This window comes from Pezoporus occidentalis, unplaced genomic scaffold (assembly GCF_034315485.1).
Source record: "Pezoporus occidentalis ecotype Australia unplaced genomic scaffold, CSIRO_AGI_Poc_V1 ctg91, whole genome shotgun sequence".
Lineage (NCBI taxonomy): Eukaryota > Metazoa > Chordata > Aves > Psittaciformes > Psittacidae > Pezoporus > Pezoporus occidentalis.
Window position 1 is genome coordinate 2,740,897 of NW_026916273.1, and position 19,180 is coordinate 2,760,076.

The following is a 19,180-nucleotide window of genomic DNA, read 5'->3' on the forward strand; positions in this document are numbered from 1 at the left end:
TGGCGCGTGTCCTGCTGTGGTTGTTTAACCCCAGCCCTGCTTTCCCACGCGGCTGCCGGCATGAGGGAGCAGGCAGCGGCACGCCGGGCACCGCTGCGGTTCTCCAGCCGGAGACAGGCAGCCGCTGGGGAGAGCTGGTGGTGAAACGCTGCCTGCAGCCCCAGTGCAGCTGCGGGCAAGGGTGAGCTTAAGGGCCTCAGTCCGGTTCCCATTCCCATGGCGGAAAGAAGTCACAGATCAGCACGGACCGGCTGGGATGGAGTGAGCAAGCTGCAACCATGTGGAAGGCACAACATGCTGGGGATGTGCCCATCCCAGGGCAGAGGGTGCTGCACTGGCAGCAAGGATGGGTGCTGCAGAGGGAGGAGAGGGACACGTTGCTCCTGCTGGGTGTGCACAGCATGCCCAAGCCTGGGTGGGAATGCTGCAGTGGTTTCATGTAGCTGCAGCCCGTCAGCAGGGCATGTGGCTGTGCCATCCCGGCTGGAGAGCTGTATCCACAGCAAGTGCATGGGGTGCTGCGGGGCAAGCTGAGCTCCATGAGGTGGGAGCCGGTGTCTCACTCCTGCCCCTGTGACCTGTATGGGGCTGGAGCAGACCTATGGCTATGGGAAGGCTGGAGGAGAGAAGACGCCACTTAAAGCCCCGAGGAACGAGGGCTCTGATTTCAAAAGCTGAAGTGAGGGTTTTGATCTGTATTTGCTCAGTGAGTTAATGGCTTTATTTCTGATTTGATGCTCTTGTCTCTGATGACTCAGGCACGAAAAGGGAGAGCAGATATGAGCAAAGAGGCCCGGGCAGAGGGATGCTGGTGGCTGCTCAGTGCCCAAAGTCCCCCAGCATGGATCCCTTCCAGGAGATTTCAGAAATGCTGTCAGCAATGGGAGTGGGACTGCGGGCACAGAAGGGCAGCAGCTTGGGGAGGTGAAAGGAGAAGCAGCCATCCCCGATAAGAGATGGCTCTGCCCCATTATGGCTATGGCAGTTGCATTAACAGGAGAGCTAGGTATGATACAGCCCAGATCGTGCTGTACTGCCCTGTCCCTCTGACCTCGTCCTCTTCGGAGAGGAATAAACCTCTCTGATGGGAGGAGAGGAAAAAACCTCTCTGATGGGAGGAGAGGAAACCTCCTCCTTCCCCTGACACCTCCAGCAGGAACCTGTGTCTGCCTATCCCTTGCCCCAGCCTGGGGTCATTAATCAGTCCCAGAGCAGCCCAGCCCCTCCTGCCTGCATTTCTCCATCACGAGAAACAAACAGATGTGTTTAGCCTGAATTATCTGGTTTAGATTGGGAGGGCAATCCCAATCTCACTGCACCCTGTTCCCCCCCGAGCCTAAACAAAAAGCTGTACAAAACACACATTTTCTTTGGTGAGGTTTCTCCTCTGCCCCATCACTTGCTTCCAAGTTCATCAAGCCCTGCAGAGACGTGAGCAGAGCTCTGCAGCTGGAGGGCTAACATCTCAGCTCTTCCAAATAAATAGAAAATGACCCAGTTTCTTTATTTTTCTCTTTTCCCACAGTTCAAACACCCAAAAGATGAGGCTGTAAGTGGAAGCCACAAATAGATTTCATGAGGTGGGAGATGAAGCTGGGGAAACATCTCAGATACAGTGGCAGCACATCCTCCCCGGGGCTAGCTTTGGGTCTGACCCCAGCTCAAGTGCCACGTTGCCTACCAAGTGCTTAGGAAAGCTGTCACTCCCTGTCCAAGCCCAAAGGCTCTGCTGCTCTCTGCCCACAGGCACAGTGGGGTTTGGACCAGGCAAGGTCTGGGCCTGGCTGTTGCAGGTGGGATGTTGTTTCATTGGTCTGGTGCTCCAAGGAACATCTCAATGCCATGGTACAGCTTCACAGCTCCAGGCTCTGCTGGCAGTGCATCTGCATGCACCTCAGCTTCTACCAGGGAATGGCTTAGAGTGCAGGAGCCCCTCTCTCCCTAGTTTGCTTGAATGATGCCAAGGGGGCTCATATGGTCCCTGCACCCCTTGGGGACCAGGATCTTCCGAGGCAGGGTGGGAACCTCCCCAGGAATGCTCCCATCAGCTTTTCTCCAAGTATTGAGGTGAGCAGCAGAAAGTGCCCAGCCTCCCACTATTCCTATCACGTCCCATCTGGAGACAGAAATCTGCCTGCTGGCTTCACAATTAAAATTGAAATGATTTGATTATGGGGCTTCATTAGTAAAAAACAAACACCAGACAGCCTTCCCCCATCCGCGCCCAGCCGCTCCTCCCCGGGGCTGTTTGAGGTAAATCCCAGCCAGGATGCGGGCTGGGCACACAAAGGGGGTTCGTGCCTGTAGCTTGTAGCTATAGCTGGGTGCAGCCCAAAGGAGGCAAACTTTAGACTCACAAATCACCTCTTTCAGGCAGAGATGTCTCAGATTGACGGTAGGTGGACTGCTGCCTGACAGTGAGTGTAGCGATGGCTCCGGCAGCAGCAGGAGGTTTCCCACACTCACAGACCGTACTGGGGGGGTCCCACAGCTCTTGGGGCTTCTGATTTCCACTTTGACTCCCTTCCCTTCACCCTGTCTTTGTCACGGGGCCATTTGCACCTTCACACCAACCTGGACTTGCCTTTGCCAGGTCTGTTTCCCCTTCCTGCAGCTGGCTCATCCTTCAGGGAAGGGCTGAGCCAGCATGGAGCAGGCTGCCTGCGGTGTGTGCAGATGCTCGAGCCCCTGAAGCTGCGGCAGTTCTGGGGGAAGTAATTCAATTAACACTCGGGGCATGGGGAACAGGCTGTGCAGGCTGGGAGAGGAGGAATGCTGATGAAGGAGGGCTTGGGAATGCTGCTGGGTTAGAGTGCTGCTCGCCCCGCTGCTCCCAGAGCCTGGTTTTCTCTAGCAGATGGGATGGCTCTGGGCAGTGGGGAGGTGAGGTGGGAATTAAGCAGCCTTTCTGCCTCCAGTGCATGATGCAAGGGGAGAGCTTTGGAATGGCTCCTGATGCTGAATTGGTGGCCTCTGTTCCAGCAAAGGGCTGCCTTCGGGGTCTCCCCAGAGCCACAGTAGGGCCATGCTTCTGGTGAGCAGCCAGCGTGGCTTGGAGCTGGCTGAGAGTAAGCCAAGGTGCCTGCAGAGCACAGCCCAGGACGTCTGGGGCCCAGGAGCACCTTTAGCCCTCCCTGTACAATGAGGGAAACCCGGGCATGGAACTGCAGGGCTGGAGGCTGTAGCCACAGGGCTCAGGCTGGCTCAGGAGCAGGATCAGCAATGGCAGCTCTGGCTGTGGCAGGGGATGATGGCAGAGCCTGGGGGCACGCATGGATCACACACACAGCTTCTCCCTGGGGCATCTGCTTGTGTTCATCTGCTCTCACACAGGGACATGAGCAGAGGTGAGCTCCAGAGCCCCAGTGCCAAAAATGGCTCAAGGCAGAGCTGTCTTTGCAGCCTTGGGGGGCACCAGCCCCCCCAAAGATGCTCCAAGGGTTGTGTTTGGGATGACTTTGCAGGCATGTGTTTGGGAAGTGGCTGCAGTCTCAAGTACTGCTGCAACAACCAGGTGCAGCCACCCTGGGGACGCAGGCACAAGGGCTGTGAGAGCTGTGGCCATGGTGTCTGTGCACTGACAGCAGGGTTTGGATGTGGGGATGTGCTCTGCCAGTGGGGGTGAGCTGCAGGCGGGGGCACAGTGGGGTTAGTCCCCCCTGCCTTGGCAAGTGGCAGCGCTAACAGCATTGTTCTCTTACCCAGGCGTGCCCTGTGGGCTAAATCTTTAACTAGATCAAGGGTTTAACTCTATCAGTGGCTGGAGAAACGTGGCACCATTTCCTTGGGGCAAAGTATCTTGATCCCTGCAGAGATCCCAAAGGAGGTTTCTTTGCCTTGGCCCCACACAGCAGCTCACTGGCACTCAGGTCCGGGCCTTCGGCACAGGGACCTGCAGGATGCTCTGGGGCAGCAGCACCCCATGCACAGATTGGGCTCTCAGATGGCCCCGTCTGCCCCCCCAGCCAGTGTTTGCACAGACCCAGGCACTCCGGCACGGTGCCAGCATTGAGAAACTGGCACTATCCCTTGTACCTGGGCAGGGATTGCCCTTGCAGAGGGAGCACAGGAGGAAAGGCAGTGCCAGAGCAGAGACTTCTGTGTCCCCTCGAGGGGAGCCTCCCCGCTGGCACCACAGTCCCTGTCCCCCTTACCGCCCCCCACACACACTTCTTAGCCCTGGAAAGCCTTCCACAGCCCAGAGCAGGATGATGGATGGCTGCTATTAAGGCTGCAGAACAGTTCCTGTGCACATCCAGGTGGCTCAGCAGCAATTAGTCACCCACCAGCAGGGGAGAGCCTCGTTATCCCTCTGTCCCTGCCAAGGTGGGAGCCCTTCACCATCCAGGTGGGGGTCTGAGGTGCTCCTGGCACAGCCAGAGGGAGCCCCGTCTCCTTGCGGGCTGTATCTGATGGACACGTTCCCCACCAGTCCTTCCTGGGAAAGGGCAGGGCTCTGGCAACAGCCAGAGGGCAGGATTCAGACCTGAGCTGATCCCTGCACCCCAGGGCATCTGTTTTAGGGTAAGGAAGAGGGTTGGCAGCCCCCAGCCCCATAGCAGAGATTTAACCCTGTTAAGGGTGATGCATCCCATGGGGTGGGTGCAGTGAAGGGGCTGAGGAGAAGGAGTAGAGGGATGCCAGGCACAGCTCTAGCCAGGGGCTCATCTGGCAGTACCACGACAGCAGGGACATTGGCACCAGCCGGCTGCCGGCTGGGAAGGGGGGGCCGTAATGACGGTCCATCTCAGCAAAGGTAGCAGAGCATGAAAGCAATTTCACACTTTATTAGACAATTCAGGTGCCGGCTGCGCAAGCCTGGAGCGAGCACTGCTGCTCACACTGATGCATCTGCTCCGCAGCCCCATGGCTGCTCTCAGTGGGGCTCAGCCCTCCTTCAGGCCATGCAGCACCATACTGATCACGGCTGGCAGCACAGTGAGCAGGGCAGGCTGCTGGGGGCTGCTTCTCATGGGCCATGCTGTTCTCAGGCACAGATGGGGGCTTGGGAACAGTAGAGGTGAACTGGAGCACCATGCCTGCAAGCACGGCCCTGTTTGGCTGGCGGAGCCCTTCAGCTCCTGCTGGGCTCCCCCTGATCCCCTCCTTCCCTGCGCTCTGCATCCCTGCTTCACCCCTATTCCCCTTCTGGCACCCTGCAGTGAGGGCACGGGTCTGGGTTTGAGGCTTCTCTTGCAGTCACTTTCCTTTCAGACCTGGGTGCCCCAGCAGACCCAATGGGCACATTGACACCAGAGCACAACCATCCTCCTGCAGTCTATGTGTCTCCATCTGGAGATGTGTTTTGCAGCTCCACACCGGGCCCACGACTGGTGCTATGTCCCCAGAGACCAGCATGCCCAGCAGGGCAGGGGGAGCCGAGTGTGAGCTGCCACCTTCCTGCTCGCCGGCACGCGGCCGGGCTGGCGTCCTGCACTGCAGGGACATGACCGTGCTCTATCACACCCCGCAGGTGGATGCTATCCAAGCGCCTGCAGGTCCAGGATATGAATCAGCCAGGACAGGAGCGCAGCAGCAGCTCCTGGACAACCCGAGCTGCTGGCACACTGTTCCTGCAGCCAGGCTGTGCCTTCTCCAGGCCCTGTGTGGGTCAATGGGCAGGTTGCAGGCAGCAGCACCCGGCTCTGCTGCCACCTTACAGACCAGCCCCAGGCATTGGCATGCCCTCAGCATGGGATGCATTTCCCACCCCCTGCAGGGCTCCTCTCCCGTGCTGCCAAGCCACGGCACAGAGGCACCCGATGCCTCACCTTGACCTGACCTCCCGGCGAGGACCTGTCCCTGCCCGGCTGTCCCCCCGTGCCCCCAGCTAAAAGCATGTTCCACCAGGCCAGCCAGAGCATTCCTCCAGGGAGAGCCTGTCCTCACCGGCTATTTAAAGGCACACTTGTGCCCTTTATCCCCCTCTTGTTTAGGCTGGAAGAGCCCCATACCCTCCTGTAAGAAGGCACTTCCAGGCATGGGGCAGCAGCAGGTGCAATAAGATTGGGTGAAATCGTGGGAGAAGTGAGGGATGCCAGCATTCCAAGTCCTGCAGCCAAGCACTAGGCCACGTGCTGAGGTTTTACCCCATGGGGAAAATCCCATGGCCATCGAGATCAGCAGCAGGACCAGTGGGTACAGCAGAGGCCAGCTCACCCCTTTGGGTCCAAAGACTAAAGGAGCCGCATGAGCTCATTTCCCTCCTCCTAGTGGGGACATCCACAGCCACTGCGGGGACCTCGGGGTAGGCAGGACACCAGTGCCACCGCCGCTGGGCAGGGTGCTGGTGCAGGCTGGCTCAGCACTTCACTACAGAGCCTCTTGGCACCTCGGCTGCACCCAGCTTGGGGCACAACCGCGTTATCTGGAGCTGGGCAGCCAGCCGGCGCCTGACACAAGCATCCTGTCCCCAGTGTGCTGCCACCTCCTGCGGAGCCTGGTGTGTGGCTCACGTCCATCTCCTGGTGAATGTGCATGGGCTGTTTCCACCTTGCCCTTCATGTCTGTCAGCCCCAGCAAGCACCGATAGATGGACGTGTGACAGGTAGAGCCTGCCCCAGGAGAGGCAGTGAGAGTCTGGGACACCTCACAATAGCCTGTACCCCCTGTGCCTGCTGCAGGCAGGAGAAAGAGCTCCTTCTGGCCACACTGGCAGCACTGTCCATGCCTGCAGGGAGGGAAAGGGGAGCTGCTGTTTCAGAACACATGAAACCAGAGCCCTGATGAGTGGGATAGAGAGCACACAACCAGTTTTATAAGTCGCCTGTCAAGTCCTGCCCGCCCCACGTCTCCTTCATGCAGGCAGATCAGGGCTCAGGCAGCCGCAGTTTCTCAGCTCTCCTTGTCCCGTTTTCACCTTCCACCCTCCGAAGGGTCCCTGGCACTCGCGGCTGCAGAGCAGGACCTGCTCCAGCCGCTGCCTCCTACACCGGCACAGGGCTGATTGCACCTGCACTATGCAGGCAGGAAGGTGACCCGGGGAGAAATGTGACCTGAAGGGAGTTGATCAGGAACGGAAAAGCCTGCAGGAGCCATCAGCAGCGAGCTGGAGGTGCGAGCCTCAGAAGCGCAGCCCCTGCGCAGCCGCCCTCGTCCCCAAAGCCCGCCCTCCTGTCCCAAGGAGCCCATCCAGACTAGGCGCATCCCCAGGCAATGTCCCTGCTCCAGCACTGCTGTCCCCTCCCACGCTTCCCATGGGTGAGCATTTCTGGGGGCTTTGCTGCCAGCCGGGCAGAAGTACCAAACCCCCAGCAGATAATGCCCCAGGACCCAGCAGGAGGGTGAGCCCCACAGGCAGCTCTGCCCAAAGCAGGCACCTGGACCCACGTGTGGGGTGCACAGCAAGAGCAGAGCAGCGCCTGGGGCCTGTCCCCACCTGCCTGGCACCCACCCTATCCCTCCCCACACAGTGCAAGCTCAGGCAAGGACATGGAGCTCTGCCCCTCTGCCCAGCCCACAGAGCAGCACCAGCACAGCCACCCTGCCGCCGGAGAGGGCCTGTGGGCAGCAGGCTTGCTGCTTAACTATGGGAAGGGCTTGGCAGCCGGCATGCCAGCGCTCGCCAGCCAGCCCATGGCACCTTTGATGCAGGAATCTGTAGGAGCCCAAGGGCAGCAGGACAATGCCAGGCTGCTGCATCACCTGTGCCTCCTTGCCCCACTGCCCACGGGCAGTGAGAGGTGGGCACTATGGCACCCTGGCTGCAGGGTTGCAACCAGGAGGCTCCCGAATTCCCTTCTGACACCGTGTCAGCACTACTGTGGACACAGCTCACTGCCCTGAGCCCCATCAGCACCGTGTAACAGCACAGCATCAAAGCCACAGGGAAAGAGAGGCACAGAGCTGTGACGCCTCAGGCAGCGTGGGAGGCGGTGCTGCCCTCATCCCCACACCGAGCCTTAGGTCAGGAACCCACACAAGTTGGTTCTCCCAAAAGCCTCTCCCGCAGATCCCGCGCTCCTCCACACGCTCCGTGTCGCACCGCTGGTGCGCAGCGCACAAGCCCCTCCGCGGTGCCCGGCCGGCGGGCAGTGCTGCCACCTCGCGGCCGCGCAGGAACACGACCGGTCCCCACGCGAGGCCCGAGCCCCCAACACGGTGCGGCGGAGCCACGGTCTGAGCTGTTGTAATGTCAGCGCAACGGTCACCGAACAGCAGCTGGGGTTCACGGAACGCTTCTCATCACTACTGCTCGAAGCGCCTCCCAAACGGGTAGGCAGCATCATAGAACGGTTTGGGTTGGAAAGAAACTTAAGATCATCTAGTCTCAACCCCCTGCCACACACAGGGACACCTTCCACCAGAGCAGCTTGCTCCAAGCCCCGTCCAGCCTGGCCTTGAACGCTGCTAGGGATGAGGCAGCCACAGCTCTGGGCACCCTGTGCCAGTGCCTCAGCGCCCCCAAAGGGAAGAACTTCCTTATAGCTAACCTCAGTCTCCCCTGTTTAAGTTTGAACCCATCACCCTTTGTCCTATCACTACAGTCCCTAATGAAGAGTCCCTCCTCAGCATCCCTATAGGCCCCCTTCAGGTACTGGAAGGCTGCTATGAGGTCTCCACGCAGCCTTCTCTTCTCCAGGCTGAACAGCCCCAACTTTCTCAGCCTGTCTTCATACAGGAGGTGCTCCAGTCCCCTGATCATCCTTGTGGCCCTCCTTTGGACTTGTTCCAACAGTTCCATGTCTTTCTCACATTGAGGACATCAGAACTGTACTCAGTGCTCCAAGTGGGGCCCTGCTGGGGTTGGAAACCAAGGCCAGGAGAGATGCTTGGTGGCCAGGAGAGCTTGGGGGGACCCAGCCTGGCACCTTCCTACCACTGGCAGCGCGGTCAGGCACAGGCTGGCATTGCTGTGCCCTTTATAGCAGGATGTGAAGGCTGTGCTGACAAAGGGACCACAGTGGCGCATTGGGGTGGGCACTCAGGCAGGTGCAGAGCCTGGTGAGGAGCAGCAGCTGTGTCTCCAGGGCTGCTTCACCTCAGTCTCTGCACACACATCAGCACTGTCCCAAGACCCTCTTTCCAAGAGCCTCAGTTGCTCCCCACTGGGCTGAAGACCCCTCTGCAGCACTGCACCCTTTGCAGCTCCATCCTGACCTAACTGGGGACAAGGACAGCACTGTCTCCTCTTCCCGAGGGACCTGTCACTGACATGGATTTCAGCAACCCCTGGTAAACACCAGCCACCTGCCCTCACTCTGTGCTGCTTCCCTTTGTGCAAACACACATGGGACACGGCACCCTCACGCCTACCCATCAAAAACTGCCTCCCAACCGCCATCCCTCACACCCATGTCCCCTGGGCCCTATTCTGCCAGCTCCTTCTCACCATCTTCCCAGCCAGGGGTCACCCCATTCCAGCATCTCCCTCGACGAGTCCTCAGGTGCCAGGCAGACCGCTCTCATCCAGTGAAGCCCATGCCCTTGGGTGCTCACACAGGCAAGCTCCAGCCCGTGGGCTCCTGCACGGGGACGGTCACCAGGTAGCTGGAGGGCACATAGCCCCTCTGGCCATTCACCTCCACCAGGCTCCACTCCTTGCTCCCCTTCTTGTCGTGCGGCTCCAGCACCACCACGGGCTGCCCTGCCTGGAGGGTCACCTCCTGCGGGCTCCTGGCTGCGAAGGAGAAGCCAGCGACCACCTGCAAAAGGCAGGGGAAGGAGGGAGGAAGCCCTTGCAGGACATGAAGGGGAAAGGACAGACATGGCAGGAGGCCACTCCTGAGAGGGCAGCACAGCAGTGCCATGGATGCAGGGACACTGGGGACCACATCAAGCACAGCTCTGTCCACCCCCAGGTCCCAACAGGGCAGACACCAGCCTCGCAGGGTACACAGTGTAAGGCTGTGACCCTGTCCTGCTTGGCACATGGCTGCACATGAAGCAGGTTCACCTTCCCACCTACCCCCTGCACACACAAGGGTTCGTATGAAGCTGGTGGGGTTGCTAGGAATGGTCCCCACTCTTACCTGGTAGGTTGGGGTGAAGGTGGGCACCTGTGGCCTGGGAGCTGCAGGTGATGCAAACGAATGTCTCCTTCTCTCTGTGCTGCTCTCAAGGGTCAGCATCTGCATCCCAGGCTGCTGGCTTTGTGCTGGGCAGTAGGGCTGGAGTTTTCCAGCAGGCACAAACCCTCGGGGACCTGGAGAATAAACACACCCAGAGGTCATGGGGCCCTGCTGAGGATATCCAGCAGCAAAACCCCCCAGAAAGGGATTTCAAGATGTTGCTGTGTGCATGGGATTCTCAATTCTCCTTTCCCAGCCATAACACTTCATAACAAGAGTGCTCTTTGGGGAATGAATGGGGAAACCTGAACTTCACTGCTAACGGCTATGGGCGTAACTGGCAAGGCAAAGGTGGTTTTGGGCTGAGCAAGCCCTGGAGGGGAAGACCCAGGGGGAAATGGCCCACTGTTTCATCCAAGATGAAGAGCTGATTTGGGTTTGATTTCTGACCCTGATGCCAAGGTGGGGAGAGGCTCCCCATAGCGCTCACAGTACCTCCAGCATCCACCAGCCATCTGTTCGTGTTCCCCTTGGTGTCCACACTCTGCAGCAGAGCTACAACCTGTCCTCTTTGCAAGGTCAGGTCCAAGTCTCTGCTGCCACTGATGTTGCTTGTCACTTGGTAAAGCTTGTCTGGGCCGTGCTTGCTCACAAGGGAAAGGACCTTCCGCTCCTCAGCAGGGTTCAGAGGCTGGTGGGGAACAAGAGACACAGAAGCACCCGATGAGACAGAGGCGTTTACACGTGCTCTGCTTTCTGCAGGATCACAGGTTGAGAGGTTAGAGGGGAAACTCCCTCGCATGAAGCTCTACTTCAGGGTTTGGAGATGTGTCCAAAACCAGAAGAGCTGAGACAGTGGTTGTGGAGTCCCCCACATGCCACTTTCTGAGCCAGATGTTACGCACCAGGAAGCCACAGCCCTTCCTCTTTATCCATGTGGCCTGAGCCATCCCCTTCCCAGCTCCTACCTGCGCCACAGGGCTTGGTGTGACCGTGTCAAACGTCTGTTGGAAAGCGTGGAGCTGAGCATCAGACTGCTGCAGGGCATCCTCCACCATCTTCCAGAAACTGGGCAGGGGCATGCGGCCATGGGGCATCTGTGGAGACAGACTGAGATCAGAGAGGGCCCAGCAGGGGAAGAGCTGATGGTAGGGTCAAGAGAAATGGAGCAAAGGGGCAAGAAAGCAAGAGAACAGACCTGGCCACTAAAGATGCACCTTGCATCTAGGATCAAAGCTGCTCCTCTCTAGCTTTGAGCCACCTTTCCTGGGCAGGACCATCACACATGGGGCTCTTGGGGTGGCCCCAGCTCACCAGAGCAGTCCTTGAGTCCTGCTACCCTGCCCTGAGGCCACAGCCCTTCCCTCTTTATAAATGGAGATGGGTAGATGTAGCTCCAGGGTAGATGTCTGCAGCATGAGTATCCCGGACTGACCAAGAGCAATCCAACCTCACAACCAGGTGTGTATGAAAGCTGCCTCCATGTGGCTGCATCTTGTTCTTGTCTTGGTCATGGGTTAGGCCAGGGCCATGCTCTACCCCAGGGCTGTGTGCTGGCCTGACCCACTGCGATTGCAAATGTCAGTCTCAAAGAGTACTGTGCGGTGGGGAGACATCTCCCAGTGGATAAGGTGAAGGGATGCTCTTTCGTCTGTCCAGGAGCTGTCTCTCTCCTCCTTGCCTTCCCAGCACAGAGCTCTCAGGAGCTCAGCGTTAACGCTAATCTCTCAGGCAGCATATCAATAAATTAACAGTGGTGCCCTCTAAGAGAAAGCAGGACAGCTCCTGGCAGGGAAGAAGAGAAAATTTGGCTTCTCCCAACCAAAGGAGAGGAGAGATCCCTACAAACGCTAGGGGAGGAGCTGTATGTCTGCTTGTGGGCTTGGGCTACAGCAAATCAGTGCCCTGATGTCCGAGTGATGTCCCAAGCCTGAAGCAGTGGGTTTGGCTCAGCATGCGTGCCAGTTTGGGCACACACACCAAGGGGTCACCCTCACCTGCTCCAGCTCCTTTTCTGCCTGGTGCAGGACCTCGGCAGCCAAGTCCCACTGCAGGGCGCTGAGGGAGCGCAGGATCTGCCCCAGGAGCTGCAGGGCAGCCTGGTTGAACGTCGGCAGCTCGGCCACGAGCAGCGCGTTGATGGCGAGGTAGGTGTTCATGGCGGCCTCCTCGTCGTACGTCACGCTGCCCACCTCGCTCCTCCGCTCCTGGATCTCCTCGTAGTCCAGCAGCTTGTCCAGGCGCTTCTTCACCAGCTGCTGCGGCCCCACCAGCATGTCTGAGAGGCTGCACAGGGGCTGGCACACCAGCTTGTCCAGACGCTGCTTCTGTGGGGCGAGAGAACACACGTGTCAGTGTCAGCCCTGAGAGGGGACGGGCTGCCTGCATGAGGCTTGCTCTTACAGAGAAGAAAAGACCTGGGGACCTGTTGAAGGGCTTGTGTGGAGTGGGGAGCACCTGGGGCATCCTCCCTCAAGGCACACAGGACTCCAACTAAACCAAGCCCCGGTAGAGAGCAGTTATGCATGCCATGATTCCAAACTTGTTACCCCACACAGCTACCCTCCCTCCCTGTGCTGGTGCTCCCTAGGGATGCTGGCACCCAGATGTGGGGCCCAGGCTGTCCTGCTACACTCCTCACTGCTTGGAAAACTTCCCCAATGGCGTTCAGGGGGACAGCCATCACCCAACAGGGAGTCCTGAACAACCAAGCAGTGGTAGTAGGAAACAGAGGGTCTTCGGCCCTCAAACATAAGGCATGATGTCCACAAAGCATGGGTAGGTTGGATTTGGGAGCAGATGCCTTGTGTGAGCCAAATAAACTGTACCTCTGGGCTTCCCACCACTCTGTCCTCCACTGCAGCCCTACCTGCATGTCCAGCCATCAACATGTCAGGGTCCTGAACGCACAAACAGCCTTTAATAGCCCAAACCAGCCTCACCTGGGGCCTCCACCCTGCTCACAACCCATTTAAAGGTCTCCTGCTTCTCCTTGTTATTGCTCTGAATGTGTTGGGGTTTGTGTCTTAGCTAAACCTTGCATCCCTGCTGTAGGTAGCTTAGCTGTTGGATGAACCCATCAGCTGGATGTTACAGCTTGTCTCCGGCCCTGGATGGGCTTTAATGCTTCTAGCCATGTCTCTGGCTCTGCCTCCTCTTTCCTGGATGGATGCTGGACCTGGTTCTTTACTTCATGTATCTGAGGCTGCTGATGGTCCTGTTGCCTGGCTCTGCCTGCAGTGTTCAGCCCCCAGGGGAGTGTGCCTGTTGGTGAGGACACTGCTTGCTCTGGGATCCCCCTCAGCTCTTGGCTGCCCTACCTACCCTGGCGGGAGGCATGAGAGCAGTGCCTGGCAGAAGGAGCACTCACAAACTCTGGGAGAGCAGTGCAGTGGAGGTGTTGTGCAAAGCTGCGGTACTGCTGCGCAGGTCCCTCGGTGAGCTCCAGCTCATGCTGGTGTGGGGTGGGCAACAGGAAAGCCTGAAAGGGAGAAAGATGTCAGAGGTGACCTGCAGAGTCTGCCACCACTGACTAACCTGTCTATAAGCTGGCCCTGTGCTCCCAAAGACATGCTAATACCCCTGTCTGGGTGCTCTGCAGCCCAGTGGGATGGATGCTCTTGTGCTACTCCTGTTTGCAAGAGAGGGAACATGCTAGGGTGTTAACAAACATCTCTGCTCAAGCAGGGGTCATACATTTCTAAGTACCTGCTCAAGTTACTCCTACCCCAACAAGGTGGCCAAGGCTGCCCTGTGGCCCCAGGCAGCCTGCCCCAGATTGGTGTTGCCTGGTGCTTTGGTGTTTGGGTTTGGTGCTCCAGCAGCTCTGGAGCTTCTTGTATTTGTGAACAAAACCTTCTCCCTGCCTCTGCAATGAGAGTGAGACTGGTGGGAAAGAAAACCAGCCAGGGATGGTTTAGAGGAGACCTCAGCTTTGAGAGGCTTTGCTCTAGTGTTAACCCTGGGCAGCAGCCTCCTTCCTGCCTCTCCTGCTACTGAAGCAGGTGATTTCGGAGGGGAAGTCTGTCAACAGGCCTGATCTGGGGACATTTCTGCCTTATACCTGTTATTAACACAGCAATTCCCTGGCTTAACAACACTTGGCCTTTTCAGCTATTTACCACCTTGGAATAATGGTCATTTTAAGGACAGGTTATCCTCAAATGACACCCAGCTCAGACTGCATTGACGAAGCCTCATTTTGTTTTAAGCTCCCCTGGACGTGAGCAATCCTTGGATGTTGTGCAAGTCACTAGCACAACAGCCCCCTTCAGCTGAGAGATGCAAGTCCCTGAACATCCCAAACTGCTATGGGCTTCCACAGGGCTTGAAAGTATTCTGTAACCCCAAGAATCAGGTCCTGAGGACTGAAAGGGGCCAAGCCCCTGCAAATGGTCAAGGGTTTACCTCTAAATGGCCCAGGTAGGATGCCACATTCTCCTTCAGTGTGGTCACGGCAGACACCACGCACTGGAACTTCTCTTCCAGGTCATCATATTCCTTGTCCCGAGTCTGCAAGGCAAGGGACAGCTTAGCATCAGCGTAGGCAGGCCAGGTGATGCCTTGACAGAGAGGATGCCCTTCACGGAATACCAACAGAAACAGCATCTTGCCTGAAGCTCACAGTGCTGGTGATAAGCAGGGGAGACCCCAAGAGGGTCCAGGAATCTGAAAAAGGCTGAGATCTATTTGTGCTCAGGATGCAGCTAGAAACAAAGCTTCTGGTGTGGTGCTGCTGGAGAACACTGGGGTGTCTTTCCTTTTGCTGGGGTGCCCAAAGATCCCTTTGGAGGGCAAACTGTTCCCCTGCAATGCCTTGAAGCGGGGAGGGAGGTGTGTACTTGCATCCCTCCTACCCTTGCTTGGGATGAGGGACCGGGAGCACTGCTCCAAATGGAACTGTAGCTCCCATGCCCGCACCGGCCACCGGGTGTCAGCATCGGCCACCCCACCCTGCTCCTCTCTCCCGACCCGCTGGAGAGGCCCCGGGGGCAACCCGAGGAGAGGCAGCAGGTCCGTGGGTGCAGGGCTGCCCACCTTGGCCACGATGCCGGCCTCGTGCATGAAGAGCCGGCTCAGCCGCGAGGTCTTCTTGGCGATGGAGTGCGTGTTGAGGCGCGCGAAGCGGTCCCGCAGCGTCAAGTGCTCGGCCTTGTTGTATTTGGTTGCTGGCTCGGGTCGGGCACACGAGGTGAGAGGAGGAAAGGTCAGAAAAGGAAACTTCAGGGCAGCAGCGTCAGCAGCCTGAGCGGGCAATGAGGCCCCGAGCTGACAAATCGTGATCAACGGGATAAGCACAACCCACATCAAAGAAGGGAAGCCCCGGGGGAAGTACAAGGGAAACCAAAAAGAAGAATAAGCTCCTGTTTGTGGGGAGCCTGACTTCTATCCCAAGGGCACGACTGTTCCTTCCCATTCCCATCTCTGGCAATGCAGACACACTGGTTTTGTGCCCACTCCTCCCCACCACCCTGCTCCTGCAGCCTTTGGGTCTTGCCCAGCTTGGCATCTGCAGGACCAGAGCAGTGCTGGCTGCTGCCTGCACCATGCCGTCTGTGGCTCCACAGGCAGGATGGGTGGAGAGCAGGAGAGGCCTGAACTGATTCAAGTGGGAATTAGTGCAACACCAAGGGGAGACAACTGGGACTGGGCTGGGGCTGCCCAGACACTGTGCCCCCTGCCCGCACCGTGCACCAACCACTCACCCACTTCCTTGCGCCGCTTGTACTCGTTGATGTTGGTGTTCACCTGGGCCATGGCACGGACGGCTGCCTCCAGCGCCGAGTACACGCTGGTGTTGGGGGGGGTGTTCTCAAGGATCTTCCCCAGCAGCAGCGGGTATTTGGTGACCCTCTGCACCGGCATCACCAGGAAGAAGCTGAGGTCCGATGCACTCGTGTGAGGCCTGATGGAGAGGGGATCGCTCAGGGTTGGCATTGAGGGCTGCCCCCTGCTCTGCTGTTCCCACAGCTTCTCTGCGAGCATTCCAGGGGGAAAGCAGCACCTCTCCAGCTGCAGGGAAGCTTTGCTGCCTTTGACCCATAGGCAAGCTGTGCCCAGCAGCCAGGGGGGGTTCTGGCTGTGAACTCTGCTCCCTGCCAGCTGCTGGCAGGGGATGCCATCAGTGCCAGCTCCAGGCAGTGCTCTGCCTCCCTAAACAGTGCTGTGCTTGTCTAGCTGGGAGGCACAGGATGGGAGCTTGCTCCAGAGGCAATGGGGAGGGAGGGTGTGGGTAAAGTGCAGGCAGGACAAGCCTGCTACCTGCACGCAAGGCATAGCTCATTTGGGAGTTGTACCGCCTGTGCCCTGAAACAGAGCAGCAGATCCCAGCAGCTCCTCTGAGGTCATTCCTGCTTCCCCTGTCCTACTCTCTGATGGTGTTTGTGACTCCTCTAATAGTTCAGGAGGGGTTTGGCAGGTCTCCTAGGGCCAGCCTGTCCCTCTGGTTAACCTGGGGGACATGTGTCCTCTGTGGGCACAGCCTCTTGGACTGTGGAGCAGGCAGGAGATCTGGGTGACACCCCATCCCTTATTTTGGAGTCCACCATAAAAGCCCACCAACCTGGCAAGTGGCCCCAAGAATGCAGGACAGGCTGCCAGAGACTGCACCAGGCAGGGCCAAAAAGGCAATGGCCATGGAATCAGACTCGGCCTGGTGGCATGTGCCCATGCAGCAGCTTGTCCAGACAGAAGGAGGGCAAGGCCAGTAGGTAAAACAGGGAGAGGGAAGCGGTGGCCTCAGCAGCAGGTACCTACACTGTTGCGTTCAGAGTGTCCAGGATCTCCTCCTGCAGCCTGGGGTCCTTGCGGTAGGCCTCCACCAGCAGAAGGGCATGCTCATAGCTAGCACAGTAGATCTTGTAGGTGGTCTCCATCTCTTCCTTGAACTCCTGGAACAGTGTGCCTGGGGATGGAGAGTGAGGTAGGAGAGGATGGTCCTTTCCTGTGGCCTCAGGGAAAGGCAGAGGGTTCTCCCCAACCTGCTGGGAGAGTGAAGCTGGCAGAGCAATGCCAAATAGTACAGGTCAGCTCTCGTGCTGTACCACTTACTGATGCAGAACAGCTGCTCATGCTCACTGGTGGCTGTGGTCGTGTCCTCAAGACCCTTCAGAAACCGTCTGGACATGTGCAGGATGTCATCAGTGTTAGAGAAGAGTCCTTCCAGGTCAAGGTCAGGCAGCTGAAGGGAACAGAGGTGCCCCAAGGTAAGCTAAATACATCAGGTAGAGGTGGACCACGTGTTCTGGAGGCACTCATGCCCCCCTGAGCACTTACGTCCTTCCAGCTGCCCCACATGACACCCAAGGAGCTGGAGCGATGCTCTGTTTCAGGAGCACTGGGGACGCTGAGACCTGCCTGTGCTCGTGAGTGGGGCAATGAGGCCTCTTCGTGTTACAGATGCAGGGTTAAAGCCATAGGACGGCTGTACTGGGTCTGACCCAATGTCCACCCAACCCAAGAACTTAGTTGACTGAGGGAGACCAGGAAGGTAGAAGGTGAGCATGTGGCTACCTCCCTGCAGTGACCTTGGACATCTTGGAGCTCTCAATAGGTTCATGCTGCAGTCCCCAGCCCCTGGATAGGGGGATGCATCCTGCCTCACCTGCTTCTTCTGGAGGTGTGCTCGGATGTCCAACACGCAGAGCTGGATGTTGTGGACATAGCTGGCTTCAGTGGTGATGAGCTCCTCCACGGCCAGCCGCTGGCTCAGCTCCATCCTGTCGCAGGGCATCACCTCCTCATAGACACCCTCTTCAGCCTCAGCTGCATCCTCAGCATCAGGCTCTGCCCTGGGGTCACTTGCCATCTTGGCAGGACACTCTGCAGGAGGCAGAGGAGGTTAGGGACAGGCCACACAAAGGCAGCCCCAGGACCAGTGCTCCAGTGCCCAACCCAGCTCAGTGCCCATGCTCCCTTCCCTGTGCTGGGGGCACCCCACAGCACATCCCCAGGGACACTCAAGCCGTCCACATGCGCTTACAGGCAGGTTATGGATGACACTGCAAACCCACAAACCACGAAGTGCTGCAGGCCAGGAGCAGGCTGGCTGTGGAGAGCAAGCACCCACGTGAGACAGGCAGGGACTTGCCACACACACATGCCCAAGCTCCAGCAACCACATGCAGGGCCAGAGTGTAGGCAAGGGGAGCCCCATTGCAGGCAGAGGCCTGGCAGCATTCACCCCGCACTGGGACTATGCAGGGCTGCTCCCCAAGGCACAGTGGTATTTGCAACCTCTGCTCCCACTCCTTGCTCCCAGGGCAAGCTGTTCCCTCCCTGCCGTGGCTGGCTGCGCCTGGCACCTTGCCTTGCCTTGCCTTCAACAGTCCTATTCAAAGTACAAAGAGTGTTTCTGCAGTGCTTGAACAAAAGATGTTTCTGTGGCAGGCAGAGATGGTTTAACAGTGATGAGGATGGGGGAAGAAGCTACAGGCGCCTCTGCCAGGAGCACTCCCAGTCCCTGGTGCACAGTGCCTGTGCCCTGCCCAGCACAGCCTGCTCCCAGGGATGGAGGGTGCTGCCAGGCCGCCTGCCCTGAAGACTGCGGGGGAGTGCAAAGTGAAGGCAGGGCCCTGAGATGGCAGAGGCAGCAGCACAGGGAGAGAGCGTTCCTGAAAAATTGGAGTTGATTCATGCCTGGAGCAGGCAGAGAGAGGAGGCGCAGGTTCCCCCCCCCCGGCTCTCCGCCCAGGCAGCTGCCTGCCTCTGACATGACACCGCTGCTCAGTGGCTCCGCGGATCCGCAGGGAAGGGACGCGGTGGCCCCGGTACTCTCATAGTGCCCGCAGCTCCGGCACCCCCTGCCCCGGTCACCCCGCGCCCCGAAACCAGCGGCCCCGGCTCTTACCTGCGGAGGCGCCGGGGCTGGCGCCGGGGAGCCGGGCCCGACCGCGGCCGCTCTACCGCCGCTGCTGCGTTAATGATCAACCCGCGGCGGGACCGGGGCAAGGCAGGAACCCCCCCCCCGCGCCCGCCGCCCGGCTCGGGCCCCGCCAGCGCGGTCAGATGAGCCGCGACGCGCTCCCTGCGCAAGCCCGGCTGCGGCGCGGGGGGGGGGCTGGCACCGGGCGTTCGCCGCCTCCCGGCAGCCGAGCCCGCGGGAGAGGAGCTGGGAGAGGAGCTGGGACAGGAGATGGGGACAGGAGCTGGGCAACCGCCGCCTGTCCCCA

General features: G+C 58.8%; 1 protein-coding gene across 1 annotated transcript; it reads right to left on the reverse strand.

The window, feature by feature from the left end:
- Nucleotides 1-8,393: 8,393 nt before the first annotated feature.
- Nucleotides 8,394-19,046, reverse strand: ARHGEF37 (Rho guanine nucleotide exchange factor 37). Its single transcript, XM_062605224.1, has 13 exons — nt 18,859-19,046; nt 17,614-17,829; nt 17,061-17,190; nt 16,767-16,914; nt 15,716-15,915; nt 15,048-15,178; nt 14,418-14,522; nt 13,381-13,491; nt 12,008-12,337; nt 10,979-11,107; nt 10,506-10,701; nt 9,972-10,144; nt 8,394-9,644 (listed from the first exon to the last, which is right to left on the reverse strand). Exons 2-13 carry the CDS (start codon nt 17,815-17,817, stop codon nt 9,435-9,437), a joined length of 2,067 nt encoding a protein of 688 aa, XP_062461208.1. The 5' UTR covers nt 17,818-17,829; nt 18,859-19,046; the 3' UTR covers nt 8,394-9,434.
- Nucleotides 19,047-19,180: the final 134 nt, after the last annotated feature.

Coding starts and splice junctions, on each gene's coding strand:
- ARHGEF37 (XM_062605224.1), bottom strand. CDS start 17,817: ATGGCAAGTGACCCCAGGGCAGAGCCTGATGCTGAGGATGCAGCTGAG. Junction 17,191..17,613: donor CACACCTCCAGAAGAAGCAG/GTGAGGCAGGAT, acceptor TGTTCCCTTCAG/CTGCCTGACCTTGACCTGGA. Junction 16,915..17,060: donor TGAGCAGCTGTTCTGCATCA/GTAAGTGGTACA, acceptor CTCCATCCCCAG/GCACACTGTTCCAGGAGTTC.